This window comes from Oratosquilla oratoria, chromosome 7, assembly GCF_046742065.1.
Source record: "Oratosquilla oratoria isolate Oo_2021 chromosome 7, ASM4674206v1, whole genome shotgun sequence".
Taxonomy (NCBI): Eukaryota; Metazoa; Arthropoda; class Malacostraca; order Stomatopoda; family Squillidae; genus Oratosquilla; species Oratosquilla oratoria.
The window spans coordinates 7272152-7290565 of NC_134783.1; the positions used below are offsets into that span (position 1 = coordinate 7272152).

At 35.9% G+C, this 18414-nt stretch overlaps 1 protein-coding gene across 2 annotated transcripts in view; it reads right to left on the reverse strand.

The window, feature by feature from the left end:
- Positions 1 to 18414, reverse strand: part of LOC143026977 (uncharacterized) — an 86815-nt gene that overhangs the window by 35455 nt on the left and 32946 nt on the right. For both annotated transcript variants that reach the window (XM_076187776.1, XM_076187775.1), the window contains exon 5: positions 4 to 156. In XM_076187776.1, the coding sequence (XP_076043891.1) occupies positions 4 to 156 (153 nt within the window). The remainder of the gene's footprint in view (positions 1 to 3; positions 157 to 18414) is intronic.

The following is an 18414-nucleotide window of genomic DNA, read 5'->3' on the forward strand; positions in this document are numbered from 1 at the left end:
TACCTCATCCCTTCTCTCTTGGTAAATCTTCAAACGGTGGTAGAGTGTATGGATCGGTTGCATATACTGCTCCAGTGTATCTAATGCAATTTCCCAGCGCACCACAGCAGGAAGAACTTGGCTCATCTGCTTAAAGGATGACTCAAGGCCATGTATCTGAAATTTTAATTTTCATATTTAAAAAGTGTTCATTTATTGATGATACAGATCAGAAGTACTTGGCATCACAAAAAATTCAAATCAATACCCTTATCTCTCTGATTTTGCTGAAATTTGGTTTATAGGTAGTTTTAGGGCCTTAAACATATTCCTTAGATTTTAAGGTCAATCCAAACAACCATTTAGGAGATATGACTTCAAAAATAGAGGTGACTAGCATTTGGCCACCAATAACTAGGGTGATAAAAGTCATAGTTTTATAAATATATATATATTTAAAATCAGAAAAAGACAAGGAACCCAAATATCAGAATTTTAGAACTCTAGGTTAAAAAACAAAACAAAAAAATCCCACTTTAGTAAACATTTGAGATCAAGATTAGACCCCTGGGACATAAATAATAATAATGATAATAATAGTAATAATAATAATAATAATAATAATAATAATATTAATAATAATAATAATAATAAAAAAGTAAAAAAAAAAAAAGTAAAATATATATATATATATAATATATATATATATATATATATATATATATAAATAGATGAGACAAATGAAAGCACAGGCTTTGGCTATTTGAATCAGTAAAAAAAATTTGCTTATGCTTGTATTTTTCATATAAATAACACATGAGTGCCATATTTATATATCCGTCAACTGCACACATTTTTTATGCTTAACCACTTCGGTACAATGACACCTACATAGGTATCATGAGGTGTGAGTGGGTACATAAGGATGCTGGCATCAATGTCTTGATTATATATATTTTTTGTAGTTGTACACGAGTTACCCCCAGATTCTGTGAACTGGTTTGATCACATTTTATGTGTTTATTATTACTCAGAGTAAAAGAGAACAAGTAATACAGAAGTGATTTTATATTTTATAATGCGAGGAGTGTTAAAACTTCAGTGTTATGACACACTACCTAGTGTTTTCCCATTTTCTTTTAGGGCTTTGACCTCTCCTTCATATGCAGTCTAGTAAGCACCCCTTTCTTTTTGGCCCTGAAGGTGGCCCTTCAGCTATCACTTTTTCCTTCTCTCATTGGAAGTCTTAAAGCATCCAGTGATTACTTCCTTATACTTTTGTTCCCTTCTTAAGCAAGTTAAAAGTTCATGAGTCCCATTCCCCACAGCATTTTGTTTTCAGAATTTTGTGCCAATTGGTCGACAGTGTCTTACTGAGTCTAAGTATCCTTGATTTCAGTCAGGAATCCTCTCACCTTGTCATACAAAGTTTGTCTTCACAAACAACCACTCATACTTGAAGTTTTGTCTTTGCAAGCCACTTGTACTGAGAGTCATCAAGTCCTATGGTTTTAAAAGGTCTCAATTTATTGACTTCAGTTTATTCACTATGTTATTATTATTGTGTCTTTACATTTTCTGTTTTACATTTAATGCTTTTTTGCCTATGTATCACTATATGTTTTAATCTTTATTGTTCTTGTTGGAGAGCCTGCTACATTTTATACACCTGTGCACTTGCCACTTCTTATTTTTATCTAACTCAAATTAGGTTATTTAGGGTCATCTGTCCCTTTCTTATAAATAGTAATTATCTCACAAGACTCCTAAAATGTATCGACTCCTGCCCCGATATCATATTACATTCCTCAAGCAAATTAACAATGGGAGAATTTGCACATGAAAAAACACCACATCACGCTGTGGTGGCACTATGCCCATCATTGCATCAGTTAGTAGCCACTTAACCTTCAAGCGAGACACATCCCCTGAGGATCTACCTGTTGATATAATGTGAACTCCGTGAATTATCTAAGAGACTAACATGAGGATCTAGTCACTGGCCATTGTTAATCATACACCAGTGACTCAGTGTAGTGGGGCCCGTGTGCCCAGGAAATTTGCTTCTAAAAAGTGTACACAATATATGGATAAACTGTTGAATGAGTGAAATGATGATCTCCAAAAACCCTGCCTGAATTTCAATGTAGTACCTGAGGGTTATAGCTTGGGTCCCTCCACCCTAGATGAAGCAGTCTTCAAATCCATGAATGTTAACAGCATCCAGTTCAGAAGATTCTACCAAACCAGTGCGACATCACCAGGAGGAATAAAGAAATGTTGATGAAGTAGATGTATCATTCTAGTTTTAGGGATTGTATTTTCCGGCGTATAGTGCGCGACTTTTTTCCGTTGGAAGGGCCTAAAAATGGGGGGTGCGCATTATCTACGGCCTACGATAAAAATTCTGCGGCTGTGTAATTTTTTTCACAACGTGACGATGTTGGCCGTCACAAAGTCGGGAGGCACATTTCTCCGTGACGTTCAGTGAGAACAAGAAGAACAGCCATGGTGACATGAAAGAATACGCCAGCATGGGCTACCGTATATAAATATTTGGTATAGGTAGGTATCTATCGAATCTTATTTTTCATGTTTAAATAGGCCTAAACACCATGAAACATGATCAATATTCATGATATTTGCCCATGTTCACAACATCTTAGTTTGAATTTTTATGTTGGCTTTGTTGCTTCACTTTAGGTATGGTACAAATTCCGTTGCAGCCGTTCATAAACTCGTGTCAAACACCTGACTACAACACCCTCTTTCGGGAGTTATATTAACTAAACGGCACCTCGATGAGAGACTGTCCTATTACACCACTGTCGTTGCAGGTTCAAAGCTAAAACGAAACAGTCTGTAGTTTGTTTCAGTATTAAATAAAAAAAAATGGTAAAGACGAATTATTTCCTCAAGATATAAAATGAAAATTTTCTGTAAAAATCCCAAATTTTTTCTGTATATTTTACTTTCAATAAACTTTTTTAGATCATATGTCCAACAAACTATTTAAGCTACAAAGTAATAAGGGACCAACGCACAACATGAGTCATATACCGGTACATGTAGTTCCGACTTTTTCTTAGTTGTGTCCTGATTGATGCCTAAACTGACACTTAATTTAGTGACAAATCAACAGATTTCCCAGCGGTGGCTCTAGCCAATGAAAAATACTTCTCCATGTAACCTCATTCACATGATATAAATACCGAGGTAAAACTGCGTTATAGACAAATGCGATCGGGCATGCGCGTTATACGTCGGTGCGCGCTATCTGTGTACTGAGATAACGAAGTGCATGGGTGCGCATTATAACCCGATGTGCATTTTAAGCCGGAAAATACGGTATTAGAGTGTGCAGGGTCAGTTTAGGACGGATGTCTCCAATTATGTATATGTATATCATCATGGGTTTAGAAATTATTGCCAATTTATTAAGACAACAAGTGCTTGTGGGAAAATTTTCCCAATTGATCATGTTACTTCAATATTTCATTTGTGGAGACACCTCAATTACAATAAATGTTTGAAAGCATTTCAAATATTTGTTGACTTTCTTTCTACAAAAAAAAAAAAAATCTCAAATACTGTATAATACTTCTATGTGTATTGTGAGCTCTGCTCATTTAAGGTCCAAAAATTAAGTTAGGGTCTGTGCTTCACATTGTGAACAATTCACACAGATATTTACACTTTTTCATTTCATGTTTTACATAGTACAGGTAGTAGTTGACTTATGACCTATGTGACTTATGACTGATCAACTTTATGACCATCTGGTCAGCAGGCATTACTCTCGCTTGCCAAACTGTAAAAAAGTATACTGTACTTAGTTTTGTTGAACATAGTTTTATCACAAGCCATTCCAAGGCTCCATACACCTACACTGAAAACTTTATTTCTCTCAGTTACATGTTGTCTCCTTTATTTTGTAACCATGTCTCTCATCCCTTGGTAAGATATTTTTCTTATGAAACTCCTCACTTATATGTACATCATGATCAAATCTCCCACACACCCATCTCTCTTCCAGTGTGGTCAGATTAATTTTGTTTAGTCTTTCTTCAAAAATCAATTTCTCATGCAAGGAATCAGCATAGTTTTCCTCTGTATCACCTCTAGTTTATGTATGTACATGTATGGAATAGGGGGGGAGGCTGTTCAGGGTGGTCTTGTATTAGGGTAGGAAAGGAAGTTTGAAATGAAGGTGGGGCTGCACTAGGGTTGTGTAATGTCATCATGGTTGCTCAACATGTACAGATAGTCATCGATTTACAACCAGTTTGTCCGAGTTGTTATCATGCACTTAAAAAAATGAACTAGTTCCAATGGCATGGCATAATACCACTCACAAAAAAAAAATGTTTCCCACCACTAATTACGACCCCACACTCATGTGGCGCACCAAATCAGTCTTTGTCAGGATCGATGGATGCTGGGTATGGGCTGTCCAGAGGGTAGACATTGGAAGATCGTGTGTTTTATCTACAGGGAAGAGTGGGGTTTCACTTTATTTCTTTCTCAAGGCACGGCCCACGGGACCATGGCTTGACTGTAGCGATTCGTAAGGTGTTTGGCGCCGGGTGGGGAGTGAGTTCTGGCTCCATGTGCACAAAGATAGACGATGATTGAGGTCACTGCCCATGCACCGGGCAGCTAGGAGAGGTTCTAAGATAATGACTGTGGCTTTGTGGGTAGCGAGGGACACGGCTTCTGGAAGTGATGATGTTCGTTGGGTTCCGAGGCGACCTGTGCTTTTGACAGGTTTTGTTGGGCCTTACCAGTGAGATGGCTCAAGACAGCCAAGCCAGCTCGCATCCTGTGCATTGGTTGTTGTTGTTGTTGTTGCTCTGACCCATAACTCATGGTTGCTACTTTCAGGTAAGCAGCCTAGCTCATCCTGGCTGAGCTCGCGTTGTGCATGTCAATTGGCTGAATGGGAGCCATTGAACTGCAGCGCAATGAGTAAAGGATAACTGCCTTACATGCCCCAATGGAAGTCAAAGCTGTAGATGAGGTCGTTTAGACCCTTAAAATGAAATAAGCCAAAGTAGCTGTACTCTATGTATCCCAGCAACTGGGATATGAATGCCTTGAATTATGGTGAGGGGTTCTTCTCTGGGGCATGATGGATAATTGTAACATTTCAACCCATATACTGTATTTAGAACAAAGACTGACTTACAACCAAATCGACTTATGACTGGTCAATCAGAACCTAACCCGGTTGTAAGTCGACAACTACCTGTACATCCCTCCCTCTTTGAGAAATATTACTTCTCTGGTCCTTTGAAATTACATGTTCATATTGAAGGGGTGTTCAATGGTCCCGGCTTGTCCCCAAAGTTTCCAAGACTTTAGTTCCCAACTGTAGCTATCTCCTTTCTCTAATTTCCTATGTGTGAGAAATTCTCAAACTGGTATACACCTTTGCTTCTTCCACTGTCTAGGGATTCTGGGACAAGTAGTACATATGGCAGCCAATGCTGTGCATGAGAATTTGACTCGTACTGAAGTGGTTAAGCTCCTAATTAAATCAATTACCTTTGTTTTAATAAAAAACGAAAACACATCTCTAGGCTATTATAAACAATCATATAAAGGTTGTTTATCTTGGTAATTTTCATGCAATTAAGTTGTAAGTGAACACCATGTATTTACAAATTGTCAATTCATATGAGTGCTGAATGATCTGGCAATTTTTACAACATGTTGCTACTTGTACAGAATCAGCACAGAAAGTTGTAGTTTAGATCTACAAGTTAGTACAGGTTCAGCCCGAAGCAGGGCCCCTGAGAGGAAAAAAATGTGCTGGTGCGAGACCTTTTCTGGGGCCCCCTTTTTGGAAAGGGGAGGGGGCAGAAAATGTCTAGATTGCAATGATTAATTTGTTAAACAAATATTTAATTCAGATAATTCATAATATTTACATAAAAAATGTATTTGATTGTGAAATTGCAATTTGAACAGTGTTTTGTACATCAATAGATCTGTCACTAAGGACACGTGTGTAGGAATTCCCTTCACGAGGACCATCGTCTCGAGGCGATGGGACCTAATAAAAGCAAGTGCACCGTCCCCTGTGAGCCAGTTTGCACTTCGGTTGCAAACTCGCAGCAGTGGCAGTAGCAGCAGTGGCAGCTTTAACTCTAAATTGGGCCCTGACTTGGTTCTGATCTAGGGTGGACAGCAGAAATTATCTCTTACCTAGCAGCAGTGTTAAGAGTGCGCTGAGTGATATTTGCGAGTGTTCCTAGGTTGTGGTTATGGACAGCCGCTAGTGACTTATTATTTACTTTGCAAAATGCTTCTGAATCCAGTGATACAAACCTAATATTGTCAAAAACTAGGAAACACAACAGTTTAAGAAAAGTACTAACCACAGCCATTATCTATATTTTCATTGGAGATAGATTTATATTAGAAAAGTACTTATGTAGGTCTTCCAGGGTCTATGGACGGTCGTTATAAATCAGGGATTTGATATAATCCCACAGGAAATAATCACAGGGGGCTAAATCAGGCGAGCGCGCTGGCTAGTTTAAATCGCCTCTCAGGGAAATCAGCGTGCTCGCCTGATTTAGGCCCCTATGATTATTTCCTGTGGGGTTATTTCAAATCCATGGTTTATAACGACCGTCCATAGACCCTGGAAGACCTACAGAATGCCATCCGCACTCAAATAGCCAATATACCGCTCACCATGCTAGAGAGAGTAGACCAAAGCTTCCGAAATCATCTGAATCAGTGTATTGACAATGGAAGTGGACATTTAAAAGATATTGTTTTTAGAACTGTGTAAAAGTAAATCTCCCATGTTGTGTGACAGACATAAAAGTAGAATAAAGAATTGTGAAGTGTAAACACTTTATAATTCAATCCCCAAATCGGGAAGTTTCCGCGACCCACCCTGTATATATATATACATATATATACACACACACACACTTCAGCGAATGGACGGCTTGGATGACGTTCTGAAGAAAACTGAAGTCTGTGGATCCCAACGCAAAGAGAAGTGCCTAGTGTTTTTACAGGGTGGGGGGGAAATTGCTCGTGGAGTAGTGGGAAAGTAGGGAAAGAGGAAAAGGGGAGGGATTACTGAGGGAAATGGAAGGAAATGAGGAGGGAGTAGACTTGGCCCAGCCAGACAAGCGAAAGGTAAACAAAAGACTGAGTGAGGATGAAATGTCTAATAAAAATGTAAAGATTAGAAGTATAGAGAGGAGCAATACAGTAGAAAGTGACGAGAATATGTTCCAGGGATTTAAAGAGGGTGGGGGGACACAACCCCCCCCCACCCCCCCACCCCCCCGACTGATAAGACTAGAGGAGAGAGTTGATAAGGTGATCGAGGACTTGGAACGTAAGTTAGGTAATGTTGACAGTATGATACGAAGAATTGAAAAATTGGAAGAACTAGAGAGGGCGAACAAAAACTTAACTAAGGAAATTGAAGAATTAAAACAACAGTTAAAAGAAGTAAAAGATGAGAATAAAGTCTTAAAGGAGAATAATATGGAGAACAAGGAGGGTTGGAAAAAAAATTCATGAAAATAGCAAGGTTGCATTCACTGACATAATCAGACAGCAAATGAATGAACAAACTGAAAACTCAGTTATTAAAGTGATGAGACAGAAGGAGAATATAGTAAGAGACTTAGCAGACAAAAAGAAATGTATAATTATATTAGGAATGGAAGAGAAACATAACCCAGATAGAACCACAAGAATCAAAGAGGAAAATGAAAAAGTAAGAAATTTACTAGAATTAGTTCAGGAAGATGAACCAGAAATAATGAAACAAATCGAAGAGAAATTCAGGCTAGGGAAATATAGTACAGACAAGACCAGACCAATCAAGATTAAATTCAGGTCACAAACTACGGCTGAGAATATCTTATCCAAAACAGGAAAACTAGCAACAAGTGAACAATATAAAAAGGTATGGATAAAAAGGGAAATGAATAAAGAGGAAAGAGAGGAAGAAAAACAGAAAAGACTTGAAGCAAAGGAAAAAAACGAGATAAGAACGGAGTCAGAAAAAGAGAGATTCTATTGGAGAGTAGTGAATATGAAACTGAAGAAAGTCGATATACAAGAGAAAAACAAAAGGGAAACAGATAACACAATGGAAGTGACAGAAAACTAAGAGTGTCTTACACAAATATAGATGGATTAATAACAGGATTGAATGAACTGAATGATTATTTGAAAGAAAAAGAACCAGACATAATGGGAATTGTAGAAACAAAATTAAAAGGTCCACTACCACCCAACAGTGTAGGACATGATGCATATAATTATTGGATTAGAAACAGAGTGAAAAAGGAAGGGGGTGGAGTTATGTTCCTGACTAAGAAGGATATAAACGTGAAGGGTGTCACATATGGAAAGAATACAGTAGAAATGATAATGATGGAAGTAGAAGACAGAGATAAGAAGAGCAGAAAGTTTGTGATAAATTATGTGCCCCCAAAAACAGCCTCATGGGAAGAGAGTGAACATAAAAGTATGTTAGAGGACACAAAGATAACATTAAACAAGATAATGGAAGAGGGAGGAAAAATAGTTATGATGGGCGACTTTAATTGCAAAGAAATCTGCTGGGAAGAAATGACAGTAAAGGGTGGAGACGGCTCATGGGGAAACGCTCTACTCGAGATGGTTACTGACCATACAATGACACAATGGATACAGGAGAACACTAGGTATAGAAATGAAGAAGAGCCATCGAAACTAGACCTAGTAATTACATCCGAACCTAGAATAGTGGACAAAATTGAATATAAAACACCAATAAGTAAAAGTGACCACGTATTGATTGAACTGGAACTTAATGAAGAAAAATATATGAAAAGAAACGAACAATACAGAAAAGGAAGAATGATGTATGAAAAAACAAACTTTGATAAAATAAGAGAATTCTTTCAACAAGAAAACTGGGAAGAAATATACAAAGAAGAAACAACAGTAGAAGAGAAATGGAATATTTTGACAAAAATTTACAAAAAAGGAGTGGAAAAGTATGTCCCAAGACAAAAACAAGAAAAAGAATATGTAAAATGCTGGTACAACAAAAGCTGTAGGGAGTTAAAAGACAAAAGAGACAAAGCCTGGACCAGATGGAAAAAATACAGAAGACCTGAAAAATGGAAAATATATACCTGCTATAGAAATGAATATGTACAAATGTGCAGAGAAGAAAAGAGAAAATATGAAAAAGATATCATAGAAAAGTGTAAAGATCAACCAAAACTATTCTACAGATTTGTAAACAATAAACTGAAAAACAAACAAGACTTGGAGAAATTAAGACAGGAGGGAGTTGAATACACTGAGGAAATGGAAATGGCGGAAATTATGAACAAACATTTTAAATCAGTGTTTACAAGGGAGAACATACAACCTGAAGAGAACGAATGGAAAGAGAAAGTCCCCCCTATGGAAGAAATAAAAGTAACAAAGAATGAAATATTAACACACTTGAGTAATCTTGATGTCAGAAAATCGCATGGACCAGATGAAATAGCAAACTGGATACTAAAAGAATGCAGGAATGAACTGGCAGACAAAATACATAGCATACTAAATAGTTCCTTGAAAGAAGGAAAAGTTCCAGAAGATTGGAAAAAAGCAAACATAGTACCTATATACAAAGGAGGAAATAAAGAAGAACCTACCAACTATAGACCAGTCTCTCTAACAAGTACAATAGCAAAACTTTGTGAAAGAATTATCAAAAGTAGATGGGTAAAATATTTAGAAAAAAACAAAGTTTTAAATCCAAGGCAATTTGGATTCAGACAAGGACGATCATGCGTCACCAATTTAATATGTTTCTATTCAAGACTAATAGATATAATACAGGAAAGAGATGGATGGGCGGACTGTGCATTTTTAGATCTAAAGAAAGCTTTTGACAAAGTACCACATAAGAAGTTGCTTAAGAAATTAGAAACTGAAGGAGGAATACAGGGCAAGCTACTAAATTGGATGGAGGACTTTTTGCAAGAAAGAAAAATGAGAGTAGTGATAAGAAACCAGCACTCAAAATGGGATGAAGTAATAAGCGGTGTTCCGCAGGGAACAGTTCTGGCCCCAATAATGTTTGCTATATATATTAATGATATGGATGAAGGAATAGAAAGCTATATGAGCTTCTTTGCAGATGATGCAAAACTACTGAAAAGAGTGAAAACTGAAGAGGATTGTGAATCACTACAGAGAGATCTAAATAAAGTACAAGAATGGAGTAGGAAATGGGAGATGGAGTTCAATACAAAAAAGTGTAGTATAATGGAATTTGGAAAAAGCAAAAACAGAATAACAGGAGCATATAAATTGGGAGAAGAAGGAATAAAAAAAGTAGAAAATGAGAAGGACCTGGGAGTCATTGTTATGAATAATATGTCACCTGAGAAACATATAAATAAGATTTTCGGAGAGACTTATAATCTAATAAGAACGATCAAAGTTGCATTTACATACCTGGATGAAGAAATGGTGAAGAAAATCCTAATCATCCTGATAAGACCAAGATTGGAATATGCAGCAACGATATGGTCACCAAGTACAAAAAAATGTATAAAAAAACTTGAAAGAATACAAAGAGCAATTACAAAACTGGCACCAACACTCTCAAAACTATCATATGAAGAGAGACTAGAAAAACTTGAACTACAGACACTAGAGCAAAGAAGAGAGAGAGGAGATTTGATAGCTATTTACAGAATCATGAAAGGCATAGAAATTACTGATAGAGAGAATCTGATAAAATGGGATGACAGAAATACAAGAGGACACGGAAAGAAAATAAAAAAAGGCAGCTATAGAAGAGATTTGAAAATGAACAGCTTTCCTCACAGAGTAGACAGTTGGAACAAGTTAGATGAGAAAGTGGTGTGTGCAAAATCAATACATGAATTTAAAAATAGTTTAGATAAAATGAGATATGAAGACGGGACCCCACGAGCATAGCTCCCCTTCCCGTAAAATACAACTAGGTAAATACAACTAGGTAAATACATATATATATACATATAGATATATATATATACATATATATATATATATGTACACACACACACACACACACTTCAACGAATGGACGGCTTAGAAGACGTTCTGAAGAAAAGTGAAGTCTGTGGATCCCAACGCAAAGAGAAGTGCCTAGTGTTTTTGCAGGGTGGGGGGGAAATTGCTCGTGGAGTAGTGGGAACGTAAGGGAAAGAGGAAAAGGGGAGGGATTACTGAGGGAAATGGAAGGAAATGAGGAGGGAGTAGACTTTGCCCAGCCAGACAAGCGGAAGGTAAACAAAAGACTTAGCGAGGATCAAATGTCTAATAAAAATGTAAAGATTAGAAGTATAGAGAGGAGCAATACAGAAGAAAGTGATGAGAATATTTTCCAGGGATTTAAAGAGGGTGGGGGGGACACAACCCCCCCCCCCCGACTGATAAGACTAGAAGAGAGTTGATAAGATGATCGAGGACTTGGAACGTAAGTTAGGTAATGTAGACTCCATTTTCCAGAGAATTGAAAGGTTGGAACAACTAGAGAAGGCTAACAGAAACTTAACTGAAGAAATAGAGGACCTAAAAAGACAGTTAGGAAATGTAAAGGAGGAGAATGAGAAATTGAAGAAGAATAGTAATGAAAACAGTGAGAAAATAGCTACAGAAGTTAAAAATTGGAGAATAACTCAAGAAGGGAATAAGGTTTCATTCACTGACATAGTCAAACAGCAATTGAAAGAACATAATGAAGACTCAGTTATTAAAGTGATGAGACAGAAGGAGAATATAGTAAGAGAATTAGCTGACAAAAAGAAATGTATAATTATATTAGGAATGGAAGAGAAACATAACCCAGATAGAACCGCAAGAATCAAGGAGGAAAATGAAAGGGTAAGCAGTTTATTAAAATTAGTCCAGGAAGATGAACCAGAAATTATAAAGGAAATTGAGGAAAAATTCAGACTCGGAAAATATAGTACAGATAAGACCAGACCAATTAAGATTAAATTCAGGTCACAAACAACGGCAGAGAAAATTCTATCCAAGACAGGGAAACTAGCAACAAATGATCAATATAAAAAGGTATGGATAAAAAGAGAAATGAATAAGGAGGAAAGAGAGGCAGAAAAGCAGAAAAGAATTGAAGCTAAGGCAAAAAACGAGGACAGAACGGAGTCAGAGAAAGAGAGATTCTATTGGAGAGTAGTGAACATGAAAATAAAGCAGTTCGACATACTAAAGAAAAACATAAGGGAAACAGAGAACACAATGGAAGTGGCAGAAAACTAAGAGTGTCTTACACAAATATAGATGGATTGATAACAGGATTGAATGAACTGAATGATTATTTGAAAGAAAAAGAACCGGACATAATGGGAATTGTAGAAACAAAATTAAAAGGCCCACTACCACCCAACAGTGTAGGACATGATACATACAATTATTGGATTAGAAACAGAGAGAAAAAACAAGGGGGTGGAGTTATGTTCCTGACTAAGAAGGATATAAACGTGAAAGGTGTCATATATGGAAAGAATACAGTAGAGATGATTATGATAGAAGTGGAAGACAGAGATAAGAAGAGCAGAAAATTTGTGATCAATTATGTGCCTCCGAAAACAGCCTCATGGGAGGAGAGTGAACATAAAAGTATGTTAGAGGACACAAAGATAGCATTAACTAAAATAATGGAAGACGGAGGAAGAATAGTTATGATGGGCGACTTTAATTGCAAAGAAATCTGCTGGGAAGAAATGACAGTAAAGAGTGGTGATGACTCATGGGGAAATGCTCTACTTGAGATGATTATTGACCACACAATGACACAATGGATACAGGAGAACACTAGGTATAGAAATGAAGAAGAACCATCGAGGCTAGACTTAATAATTACATCTGAACCTAGAATAGTGGACAAGATTGAATATAAAACACCAATAGGTAAAAGTGACCACATATTGATTGAACTGGAACTTAATGAAGAAAAATATATGAAAAGAAATGAACAATATAGAAAAGGAAGAATGATGTATGAAAAAACAAACTTTGATAAAATAAGAGAATTCTTCCAACAAGAAAACTGGGAAGAAATATACAAAGAAGAAACATCAGTGGAAGAGAAATGGAATATTTTGACAAAAATTTACAAAGAAGGAGTGGAAAAGTATGTCCCAAGACAAAAACAAGAAAAAGAATATGTAAAATGCTGGTACAACAAAAGTTGTAGGGAGTTAAAAGACAAAAGAGACAAAGCCTGGACCGGATGGAAAAAAGACAGAAGACCTGAAAAATGGAAAATATATACTGGTTATAGAAATGAATATGTACAAAAGTGCAGAGAGGAAAAAAGAAAATATGAAAAAGATGTTATAGAAAAGTGTAAAGATCAACCAAAACTATTCTACAGATTTGTAAACAATAAACTGAAAAACAAACAAGACTTGGAGAAATTAAGACAAGGAGGAGTTGAATACACTGAGGAAATGGAAATGGCAGAAATTATGAACAAACATTTTAAATCAGTGTTTACAAGGGAAAATATACAACCTGAAGAGATTGAGTGGAAGGAAAAAGTCCCCCCTATAGAAAAAATAGAAGTAACAAAGAATGAAATATTGACACACTTGGGTAATTTTGATGTCAGAAAATCGCATGGGCCAGATGAAATAGCAAACTGGATTCTGAAAGAATGCAGGAATGAACTGGCAGACAAAATACATAGCATAATAAGCAGTTCCTTAAAAGAAGGAAAAGTTCCAGAAGATTGGAAAAAAGCAAATATAGTACCTATATATAAAGGAGGAAATAAAGAAGAACCTACCAACTATAGACCAGTCTCTCTAACAAGTACAATAGCAAAAATATGTGAAAGAATTATCAAGAGTAGATGGGTAAAATATTTGGAAAAAAACAACGTACTAAATCCAAGGCAATTTGGATTCAGACAAGGACGATCATGCGTCACCAATTTAATATGTTTCTATTCAAGGCTAATAGATATAATACAAGAAAGAGATGGATGGGCTGATTGTGCATTTCTAGACCTAAAAAAAGCTTTTGACAAAGTACCACATAAGAAGTTGCTTAAGAAATTAGAATATGAAGGAGGAATACAAGGTAAATTGCTAAATTGGATGGAAGACTTTTTGCAAGAAAGAAAAATGAGAGTAGTGATAAGAGATCAGCACTCAAAATGGAATGAAGTAATAAGCGGTGTCCCGCAGGGAACAGTTCTGGCCCCAATAATGTTTGCTATATATATTAATGATATGGATGAAGGAATTGAAAGCTATATGAGCTTCTTTGCAGATGATGCAAAATTACTGAAAAGAGTGAAAACTGAAGAAGATTGTGAATCACTACAGAGAGATCTAAATAAAGTACAAGAATGGAGTAGGAAGTGGGAGATGGAGTTCAATACAAAAAAGTGTAGTATAATGGAATTTGGAAAAAGCAAAAACAGAATAACAGGATCATATAATTTGGGAGAAGAAGGAATAAAAAAAGTAGAAAATGAGAGGGACCTGGGAGTCATTGTTATGAATAATATGTCACCTGAGAAACATATAAATAAGATTTTTGGAGAAACTTATAATTTAATAAGAACAATCAAAGTGGCATTTACATACCTGGATGAAGAAATGGTGAGGAAAATCCTAATCACCCTGATAAGACCAAGATTGGAATATGCAGCAACGATATGGTCACCAAGTACAAAAAAATGTATAAAAAAACTTGAAAGAATACAAAGAGCAATTACAAAACTGGCACCAACACTCTCAAAACTATCATATGAAGAGAGACTACAAAAACTTAAACTACAGACACTAGAGCAAAGAAGAGAGAGAGGAGATTTGATAGCTATTTACAGAATCATGAAAGGCATAGAAATTACTGATAGAGAGAATCTGATAAAATGGGATGACAGAAATACAAGAGGACACGGAAAGAAAATAAAAAAAGACAACTATAGAAGAGATTTGAAAAAGAACAGCTTTCCTCACAGAGCAATAGACATTTGGAACAAGTTAGATGAGAAAGTGGTGTGTGCAAAAACAATACATGAATTTAAAAATAGTTTAGATAAAATGAGATATGAAGACGGGACCTCACGAGCATAGCTCCCCTTCCCGTAAAATACAACTAGGTACAACTAGGTAAATACATATACATATACACACACACATATATATATACATATACATATATACATATACATATATACATATAATATACACACACACAGTTTTGTCGGATGGACGGCGAGGATTAGAGTTCTGAAGAAAAAGTGAAATTTTTGTGGACCTCAATGCAAAGGAAGTACCTATTGTATCTACAGGGAAGGGGATAATCTCGTGGTGTCATGGGAAAGTGAGGAAAAAGGAGAAGGGGAGGTATTACTGAGGGAAAGGGAAGGAAATGAGGAAGGGGAGGATTTGGTCCAAGAGGCCAGACGTCTTGTAAACAAACGAAGGACCAATGATTCTGGTGATGGTATTAACAAAATTGTAAACATTAGAAATATAGATAAGAGCAGCACAATGAAAGGTGAGGATAATAATTTCCAGGGATTTAATGAGGGTGGGAGGGGATACCAACCTCCCCCAATTGACAAGACTAGAGGAGAAACTTGATAAGATGATCGAACATTGGGAAAACAGGTTCGGTGATGTAACCAAAATTGGGCAGAGAGTTGAAAAGTTGGAAGAACTAGAGAAGGCGAACAAAAATAAAAACTAATGAAATAGAAGAATTAAAAAGACAGTTAAAAGAAGTAAAAGTGGAGAATGAAGAATTAAAGAGGAATAATAAAGACAATAAAGAGGCCATAGCAAAAGAAGCACACGGTTGGAAAAAAATTCAGGAAAACAGTAAAGTTGTATTTACTGACATAATTAAACAGCAAATGAAAGAACAAACTGAAGACTCAGTTATCAAAGTGATGAGACAGAAGGAGAATATAGTAAGAGACTTAGCAGATAAAAAGAAATGTATAATTATATTGGGAATGGAAGAGAAACATAACCTAGATAGAACTTCAAGAATCAGTGAGGAAAAAGAAAAAGTAAGCAGCTTACTAGAATTAGTTCAGGAAGATGAACCTGAAAAAATGAAACAAATCGAAGAGATGTTTAGGCTCGGAAAATATATTACAGATAAGACCAGACCAATTAAGATTAAATTCAGGTCACAAACAACAGCAGAGAATATCTTAGCAAAAACAGGGAAGCTAGCAGCAAGTGAACAATATAAAAAGGTATGGATAAAAAGAGAAATGAATAAAGAGGAAAGAGAGGAAGAAAAAATGAAAAGGAAAGAAGCTAAAGACAAAAACGAGAACAGAACGGAGTCAGAAAAAGAAGAATTCTACTGGAGAGTAGTGAATATGAAAGTGAGGATATGGACCATAACAGAGAGAAACAAAAAAGAAACAGAGAATACAATGGAAATAACAGAAAGTTAAGAGTGTCCTACACAAATATAGATGGATTAATAAGAGGACTGAATGAACTAAACGAGTATCTGAAGGAAAAAGAACCAGACATAATGGGAATTGTAGAGACAAAATTAAAAGGTCCACTACCACCCAACAGCATAGGACACAATGCATATAATTATTGGATTAGAAACAGAGATAAAACAAGGGGGTGGAGTTATGTTCCTGACTAAGAAGGATATAAACGTGAAGAGTGTCACATATGGAATGAATAGAGAAGAGATGATTATGATAGAAGTAGAAGACAGAGATAAGAAGAGCAGAAATTTTTTAATAAACTACGTGCCCCCAAAAACAGCCTCGTGGGAAGAGAGTGAACATAAAAGTATGTTAGAAGACACAAGAATAACATTAAACAAGATAATGGAAGATGGAGGGAGAATAGTTATGATGGGCGACTTTAATTGCAAAGAAGTCTGCTGGGAAGAGATGACAGTAAAGGGTGGAGAAGACTCATGGGGAAATGTTCTACTTGAGATGATTATTGACCACACAATGACACAGTGGATTCAAGAGAACACTAGGTATAGAAATGAAGAAGAACCATCAAGACTAGACCTAATAATCACATCAGAACATGAAATAGTGGAAAAGATAGAATACCAGGCACCAATAAGTAAAAGTGACCACATATAGATAGAACTAGAACTAAATGAGGAAAAATACATGAACAGAAATGAACAATATAGAAAAGGAAGATTGATGTATGAAAAAACAAAGTTTGATAAAATAAGAGAATTCTTTCAAAATGAAAACTGGGAAAGAATACACAAAGAAGATACAACAGTAGAAGAAAAATGGAATATTTTGACAAAAATTTATAAAAAAAAAAAAAAAAAAGGAGTGGAAAAGTATGTCCCATGACAAAAACAAGAAAAAGAATATGTAAAGTGCTGGTACAACAAAAGTTGTAAGGAGTTGAAAGACAAAAGAGATAAAGCTTGGACTAAATGGAAGAAAGACAAAAGACCTGAAAAATGGAAAATATATACTTGTTATAGAAATGAATATGTACAAGTGTGCAGAGGTGAAAAAAATATGAAAAAGATGTCATAGAAAAATGTAAAGATCAACCAAAACTATTTTACAGATATGAAAACAACAAACTGAAAAACAAAGAAGATTTAGAGAAATTACGACAAGGAGGAGTTGAATACACAGAGGAAATAGAAATGGCTGAAATTATGAACAAGCATTTTAAATCGGTGTTTACAAGGGAGAACATACAACCTGGAGAGATCGAATGGGAAGAGAAAGTCCCCCCTACGAAAGAAATAGAAGTAACAACCAACAAAATAATGAAATACTTGAGTAATCTTGATGTCAGAAAATCACATGGACCAGATGAAATAGCAAACTGGATTTTGAAAGAATGCAGGAATGAACTGGCAGACAAAATATAAAACATAATAAACAGTTCCTTGAGAGAAGGAAAAGTTCCAAAAGATTGGAAAAGAGCAAATATAGTACCTATATACAAAGGAGGAAATAAAGAGGACCCTACAAACTATACACCAGTCTCTCTAACAAGTACAATAGCAAAAATCTGTGAAAGAATGATCAAAAGTAGATGGGTAAAGTATTTAGAAAAAACAATGTACTAAATCCAAGGCAGTTTGGATTCAGACAAGGACGATCATGTGTCACCAATATAATACGTTTCTATTCAAGGCTAATAGATATAATACAAGAAAGAGATGGATGGGCTGATTGTGCATTTCTAGACCTAAAAAAAGCTTTTGACAAAGTACCACATAAGAAGTTGCTTAAGAAATTAGAAACTGAAGGAGGAATACAGGGCAAACTGCTTAAATGGATGGAAGACTTTTTGCAAGAAAGAAAAATGAGAGTAGTGATAAGAGACAAACAATCTAACTGGGATGAAGTAATAAGCGGTGTTCCACAAGGAACAGTTT